This window comes from Pleurodeles waltl, chromosome 5 (genome assembly GCF_031143425.1).
Source record: "Pleurodeles waltl isolate 20211129_DDA chromosome 5, aPleWal1.hap1.20221129, whole genome shotgun sequence".
In the NCBI taxonomy this organism is placed as follows: Eukaryota; Metazoa; Chordata; class Amphibia; order Caudata; family Salamandridae; genus Pleurodeles; species Pleurodeles waltl.
In genome coordinates this window covers 774,136,976-774,145,121 of record NC_090444.1, presented here as the reverse complement: position 1 = coordinate 774,145,121, position 8,146 = coordinate 774,136,976, and the positions used below count along the sequence as shown (strand labels likewise).

The following is an 8,146-nucleotide window of genomic DNA, read 5'->3' as shown; positions in this document are numbered from 1 at the left end:
TTTAGCGTAAAAATAAATAAATCTGTCCCTCAGTGTGCGCAGTGCTGCTGATGAGAAAAATACAGATTTCGTAGCTCAACAATGAGAAATGATTGAGTAAAGCATGCCAATTCATGAAAGATACAAATGATGGATATCTACACTTGCAAACAGTTATTTCTTATATTGTATAAAGGAGGTGACTCTGGATTCTCTAGTTTATACTTTTAGCAGGAATCTTTATTTTTCTTCAGAGGTCCAGTCAATTTTAATTAAAGGCATTTATATTTTATAAAAAAATATTGTACACAAATAAAAACAGTTGCATTATAAAAGTGGGTAATATATATCAGTCTTGCATTGTAAACCCTAAACATGTTGGGGTAGGTTTATTAAAAAAAAAATATCCAAACAGAGCTGATCAAAGGTTGCTGCACAATGTTGCACTAGGTGAAGGAGGAGTGCGGAGCCGCATCTACTCAGATATGGTGCTGCTGTGCTAGCACGCAAACAGGCTGCCTCGGGCCAAGCACACGGATTGGCACCATAGTGATGCATAATGTCTAGGATAAGTTTTGTTAAGGAAGTGTACCCTTCCTGTACAAAATACTATGCCTAGACAAACTTTTAAACTTTTCACACTTTGGATGTGTGCTGTACAATGCAGCACATATGAACTGTGTGAAAAGTTAGGAGAAATATAAAGAATACCTTAGTACCTGACTCAGGTGCTATTTCTTTAGCACAAAGCCTTGTCTAACAATTTACATCATGGGGCTTTGCATTAATAACCATGGGTTATAGAATGGGAATACCCAGGTACCACCCAAGGGACGCCCCTTTGATGCAAAGCAGCACAAAGTGCTATTCGCATTACTTTAAGGGCAACTTTATAGTGCAAAAAAAGAAGGTTTTGTGCTGGAAATTAAAAACACATTTTCAATAGGAGTGGGCGGAATGAAGAACTGTCGGAATCCGATGACTCTGCGGTACCCTTGTAACAAGGAGTTCTGGGCAAATTCTGCCAATCACCACATGCTGTAATTTTTGCCCATGAGGCTCCAGAAGTGTGAGCGACATTTGACGTCCCCTAGCTCGATTTTCTAATGTGGGTGGTTGCAGTCAGGAAGCTGCTTCTTGAGTAGAATTACTTCAGTTCGAGACGATTTTCTACCCAAGGGGCAGCAAAATTAACTCAAATGGCCGCACATGCTTGCGCACCGCATGGTGCCATTTCAGATGATTTTTCAGTGCTGCTCACATTACTGGTGCTAAATTGCAGCAGGAGTAGCACGACGTGCATATCTTTCTCTTGTTGGCGGAACTCCGTGAAATCTTGCAGAGTTATGATACTCCTGAGAATTCAGCAGACAGAAACTTCGAGATCCGCCTACCCCTAATTATTAACACTTTGCCTCACTATGTGGCGACAAAGTTTTGATAAACCTACCCCTTGTAATGTATGTTTAGTCTTAAAATAGCAGACACATAAGGCCAATAATGATTACTTACATCTCCTCTTGATATTTTCAATCACTTGCACAAAAGTATTGCTTTAATACACCGTTCTGCTACCACACACATAACAAATACATAAGTTTAAAAATCCATCAGAAGACATCTAAATTCACACTCTTGGGCTTAGTGAGTTTGTCCAACATGCCCTGACCAAGCTTTGCGGCAAACAGGGAAATTATTTGATCGTTTCCTGTCTTCAAAGCCAAGTCATAGGCGGTCAACCCTTTGTCATTCTTCTTTTTAATGTTTGCATTGCACCTGAAAAAGAAGAGTGAGCAAAGATAAATACCTTTTTGATTTCTGAACAGTTTAGTGTTGGATATAATATATAACATATTATCCAATACATCATGTCATCGTTATCTGCAAACACAAATAGAAGTATATTTACTGTGCAAGTTAAACTTCAACGTGTTTGTATGCCATTATGCCTTACACTTGCAAAGTGTTCAGAATAAAACATCAATATACGTACTCCATCTATCCATAGACCAGGAACAGTACAAAAAAGAAAATGTGACGTTTCTCACAGGTCTCTTTAAAATAGAGAGTAGCTATAATTATGTACGTCAATGACTGGCATTCAATACTCAGTCAATATGTAGCCTTCCAGTTGGCAGCTACATGTGACTGCAATTCCACACTGTGAAACAGACTGAGTTCCCTTGAAGGAGAGCTGCTTAAGCCCTTACTATCAGGGCTGCAGTACTTGTGTGCCGTAAAATCCAGTGGCCTAAGTGTGTGGGGCCCATACTTTTTTATTTAAAAAAAAAAGGTTCTCCTACTGTTTGTTGGGCCAGTCACAGCTCCCCAGATGCTCCATGGACGTCCTGCCTGTCAGTGACAACTCCAACCACATTCCTGAGCCTAAATGCGACACCGCCGCTTGCATTCCTGAGCCTCATTGCGACAGTTCCATCTGCATTCCTGAGCCTGCCTGCAACAACTCTGCCAGCATTCCTGTGCCTGATTGCGCCTGCTGACACCTCTGCCGATGCCTCCTTCGCACCACTACGCTTCTGCTTTTCACCCCAGCCCCTGCCACCTCCCTGGACATACAATCGAGGCTGCAGTGGGCCCGCAGCAGATGCACACAGCGGGCACGCCATCGGTGCCCCAAAGGCAAGCCTGACTGTGCCAAGCACCATGACCCCCTGGTCTTCCCACCCCCACTGCTACACCACGAAGGAGCTCCAAGCCCTGGACATCAGACATACCATCAACAGCTGCTTCACGGCCCCCCCATGTTCAACCTGAGGACCCTTCCCCTGCAACATGGGTCCACCTACGCACACTAACGCCCACACTGTACCCACACAGAAGACTACAAACAACCAAGCACCATTCCAGTGCATCCTGCTAAAAGCCCGCTCCTTAAGCAAACATGCCACGGAAATATGGGACAAACTCATCACCCACGGCCAGCACGTCGCATTCATCACCAAAACATGGCTAGCACCCTCCTCAAACCCCGATATTGCCATGGTCGACCCTGGATGGCTACCAGATGATACACCAAGACCGCACCAACAAACATGGCGGGGGCATCGCCTTCATCTTCAAGGAAACTATCCAATGCACCATCCCTGACGACAACCCAAAGCCCTTCATGAAGCACCATATGTCCGACCCCAGACCAATGCCAACACCAGGATGCGAGGCACCCTCGCATACAGACCCCCCTTCTGCGATGCCATCATCAACCTCGTTGCCACCCTGACCATCGACTGCCTCCACTACGCCCTACTCAGCGATCTAATTTTTCCCCTTAACAACTCCAACAACACCAACTTAACTTCCATCATAGAGAACCTCAGCAACGTTGACCTCAGCCAACTGGGCACCAAAACTACGCACAAAGCCAGACACACACTGGATGCCATTTTCACTTCTAGCGACAGAATCAATTTCACCCCCGTGACTGAACTCACCTGGACCGACCACGTCATTGTGCACTTTACCATCTCCAATTCCCAGCACACCACCTCCAAGCACCTCAGCACACCCCACTGAAGATGGGGCAAGGAACCAAGACCCTATGGGCACATCCACAGCCCACGGCAGACCTCAACCTCAACCAGGCTGTCCAAAACTTCACCAACCTGGATCACCAAATCTATTGAAACCAGTTAAATCAACAACATCACTAAGCCAGAGAGATGGTACACTCCGGAGCTCAGAAACTCCAAAGGCAACTGCCACCTATTCGAGAAACAATGGTGCATGACCAAAGACCCCTCGGACAGAGCTGTCTACAAGGCAGCCCTCAAAACTACCACCACCATATCAAGGCAGCAAAAAGAGCAGCAATCACTGCCTGAATCGACACTGCAGCCAACGACACAAAAGAATTCTTCAAAATAATCAATTAATTTTGTAACCCGCTAGCACAGAGACCACCACCCACCCATCCCAGAAACTCTGCAACACCTTTTCAGACTACCTCCACAGTAAGATCATCACCATGTACAACAATTTCACCCCAACCCGCCAACCTCCAGCCTAGACAACATCTCTGAAGGAGCGAACACCAGCCACACAATAATCTCCTGGCCCCGATTAACACACAGACCACCACAGCCATCAGGCTGGGCGCAGCACCACAGTTCTCATTCTGTTTTTAAATGTGTAGGAAGATGGCTCTGTATATACTATCTCAAAGTGAGAGATAGTGTGCACAGAGTCCAAGGGTTCCCCTTAGAGGTTGATAGAGGCAAAATTAGATAATTAGATAATACTAATGCTCTATTTTGTGGTAGTGTGGTCGAGCAGTAAGCTTATCAGAGGGTAGTGTTAAGCACTTGTTGTACACACACAGGCAATAAATGAGGAACACACACTCAAAGACTAACTCCAGACCAATAGGTTTTTATATAGAAAAATATATTTTCTTTATTTTTAGAACCACAAGATTCAAATTTGAGGTAGTTACATAAAATGCAAGGTACTTCACACAGGTAAGTATAGAACTTTGATTTAAAACAGTAGTACCCACAGTTTTGGCTAAAATGGCAAATAGCTATTTTAAAAGTGGACACAGTACAATAATCAACAGTTCCTGGGGGAGGTAAGTATTGGTTAGTTTTTGAGGTAAGTAAAGCACTTACACAGTGAATCTCCTGGGCATAGGCACCCTACCGTTGGGGGTTAAAGGCAACCTCAAAGCCACAGCACCAGCAACACAGAGCCGGTCAGGAGCGGCGGTCAGAGGAGGGCCCAAAACACTTAGGCGCCTATGGAGAACAGGGGTGCTCCGGTTCAAGTCTGCTTGCAGGTACGTACCAGCGTCCTCGGGGAGCAGACCAGGGAGGCCTTGTAGATCACTAGGGGACACACACACAAGCACACAAAACACACCCTCAGTGGCACAGGGGCGGCCGGGTGCAGTGTGCAAAGTAGGTGTTGGGTTTGCCTTAGACATCAATGGAGGGACCCCGGGGGTCACTCTGGCGATGCAGGCAGGGCATAGAGGGGCTTCTCGGGCCAGCCACCGACTGGGCTAGGTTGAGGGACGCCTGCTGTTCACTCCTGCACTGGTAGTTGGTTCCTCTCAGTCCTGGGGGCTGTGGGTGCAGTGCTTGGTACAGGTGTCAGGTTCCTTTGTTACCAGGCAGTCGCGGTCAGGGGGAGCCTCTGGATCCTCTATGCAGGAGTGGCCGTGGGGGTGCAGGGAGGGCGACTCAGAGTGTCCACGTTGTTGGAGTCACCTGGGAGTCCTCTCTGTGGTGTTTGTTGTCCTGGACTTAAGGCGGGGTGTAGGGTGCAGAGTGTGAAGACTCACGGTTCTGGCAGGAAGTGAGAGTCTCTTTAAAGTTGCTTTATTGTTACAATTTTGTTGCTGTTTCTGGACAGAGCTGCTGTCCTCGGGAGGTTCTTGGTCCTTTAGGTGCAGGTCAGTCCTCTTGAGTCCTCAGAGGTCGCTGGTCCCGCTAGATGCGTCACTGTGCAGGTTCTTTGAGTCTGGAAACAGGCCGGTGGGGCTGGGGCCAAGTCAGTTGTCGTCTCCGTCGTCTCTGCTGGTGCTTTCAGGTCAGCAGTCCTTCTTCTTCTTGTAGGTTTCAGGAATCAGATTTCCTGGGTTCAGGGTCACCCCTAAATACTAAATTTAGGGGTGTGTTTAGGTCTAGGGGGCAGTAGCCAATGGCTACTGTCCTTGAGGGTGGCTACATCCTCCTTCTGCCTCCTCCCTGAGGGGAGGGGGGCACATCCCTATTCCTATTGGGGGAATCCTCCAAGACCAAGATGGAGGTTTTCAAAAGGCAAGTTGTCACCTCAGCTCAGGGCACCTTAGGGGCTGGCCTGACTGGTGGGTGACTCCTCCTTGTTTTCCTCATTATCTCCTCCAGACTTGCCACCAAAAGTGGGGGCTGTGTCCGGAGGGGGGGCATCTCTACTAGCTGGGATGTCCTGGGGCGCTGTAACAACAGGCATGAGCCTTTGAGGCTCACCGCCAGGTGTTACAGTTCCTGCAGGGGGATGTGAGAAGCACCTACACCCAGTGCAGGCTTTGGTCCTGGCCACAGAGTGACAAAGGCACTCACCCCATGTGGCCAGAAACCTGTCTGGTTGTGGCAGGCTGGTAGGAACTGGTCAGCCTAACACTGGTGTTTGGACTGGTATACGGGGGACATCTATAAGATGCCCTCTGTGTCCATTTTTCAATAAATCCCATACTGGCATCAGTGTGGATTTATTGTGCTGAGACGTATGGTACCAAACTTCCCAGATTTCAGTGTAGCCATTATGGAACTGTGGAGTTCGTAATTGATAGACTCCCAGACCATATACTCTTTATGGCTACCCTGCACTTACAATGTCTAAGGTTTGGCTTAGACACTGTTGGGGAATAGTGCTCATGCCACTATGCCCTCACCTGTGGTATAGTGCACCCTGCCTTAGGGTTGTAAGGTCTGCTAGAGGGGTGACTTACCTATGCCACAGGCGGTGGGATGTGGGCATGGCACCCTGAGGGAAGTGCCATGCCGACTTAGTCATTTTCTCCCCACCAACAAGCTGTGAGGCAGTGTGCATGTGCTGAGAGAGCGGTCCCCAAGGTGGCATAATACATGCTGTAGCCCTTAGAAACCTTCCCTGGCCACAGGGCCCTTGGTATCAGGGGTACCAGTTACACTTATCTGTGTGCCAGGGCTGTGCCAACTGTGGGAACAAAAGTACAGTTTAGGGAAAGAACACTGGTGCTGGGGCCTGGTTAGGAGGCTCCCAGCACACTTTCAATCATAACTGGCATCAACAAAAGGCAAAAAGTTAGGGGGTAACCATGCCAAGGGAGGCATTTCCCTACAAAATGCACTTCAATCACTGGTAAAATCACCTTGGGAATTACAAGAACACGGCAAGACTGCGCATTTCCTCCTTTAAGTGCTGAAAAACTCTGATCAGTCATTTTTCCTTGCACAAAATTGTGTAGGGAGTGTGTGAAATTACCACACCACTTGCAACCAAAAATTGAACTCAAGTACCGTTGATGTCCTATTTCCAATGTTGTACATTCATCAAAACAAGAGCCTTAGAGTTGTGCTCCGAAACTGCTGTAATAAAAAAGGAAAACCAACCAAACTAATGAGTTACTTGTCTTCGGTTATGCCTTATCTGGTAGAGATTCTATCAAGCCTCAGATTCCTTACTTTAGGATATTCTCCAGGCATCAGACTGGATTCGAATAATCTAGAGCAGTACATCTGCTCGCTGATAGATGGTGGTGATTAATGGTATTGTCGGCTGTGCTGGAAGTGACTCAAGAGGTGCCTATATAGGTGCAACCCCAGAGTGCTGATGTCAGTTTCTTTTCGTGACATTTTCACGCCAAAAACACAAGGCCACATTAGAAAGCTGATGCACCAGTGTGAGGACACTAAGGACCTACAGGGACTGTCTGGATATATGAAACAGTTGGCAGAAGCGAGGAACTTGTTCATCTGTTGCAGATTTCATACCTTAGAAAAACAATAACACCCCAGTGGAGGGTCTGCGAACAGGTTTAGACCGGAAAGTCCTGGAGGAGCAAATAGGAAAAGTGCCCATCGCACTGGTCCTGTCAAGGCAGTAGTGTTTAGTAAACGTGTGCAAAGAAGCCCAAATAGCAGCCTGACAGATATCCAAGATGGGGACTCTGTGAGCTAATGCAGTGTTCCCACCCTTTGCTCTGGTGGAGTTAGCCTGCAAGTCCTCGGGGTGTTGCTTCTTGGCCAATATGCACCAGATTTTAATGCACAGCACAATCCACCTGCAGATGGTCCACTTCTGTACCTCCTTCCCTTTCTTTGCTTCAGCAAAACCAACAAAGAGTTGATCATCCACCTCATGTTCTTTGGTATGATCAATGTGCAACAACAATGCTCTTTTTGGGTCCAGGTGATGGAGTAACTCCTCTTTGGAAGGTTGTGGCAGAGCGAAGAAAGTTGGCAGTGTGATATTTTGGCTGATGCGGAAAGCATAACCTCTTTTGGCAGGAAAGAGGCACTGGTGCAGAGAACCAGTTTGTCTGGGAACGTGATGGCCACTAAGACTGTTCTATTGGTCAGGAAACGTAGAGAACAACTATGCATAGGCTTGAACGCGAGCCCATCAGAACCGTTAAAAATCAATTAAGGTCCCATTGAGGCATTACAAAGTGTTTTGGAGGAAATGT

The 8,146-nt window shown here is 47.2% G+C and overlaps 1 protein-coding gene across 3 annotated transcripts in view; it reads right to left on the bottom strand.

Moving 5' to 3' along the window:
* Nucleotides 1-200: 200 nt before the first annotated feature.
* The window catches only part of DZANK1 (double zinc ribbon and ankyrin repeat domains 1), a 741,684-nt gene continuing 733,738 nt past the window's right edge, over nucleotides 201-8,146 (bottom strand). The window contains exon 22 of one of the 3 annotated variants that reach the window (XM_069234736.1): nucleotides 201-1,755. In XM_069234736.1, coding sequence (XP_069090837.1) covers nucleotides 1,590-1,755 — 166 coding nt within the window. In that variant the 3' untranslated portion in view covers nucleotides 201-1,589. The remainder of the gene's footprint in view (nucleotides 1,756-8,146) is intronic. The other 2 variants (XM_069234737.1, XM_069234738.1) reach the window with 2 other exon arrangements.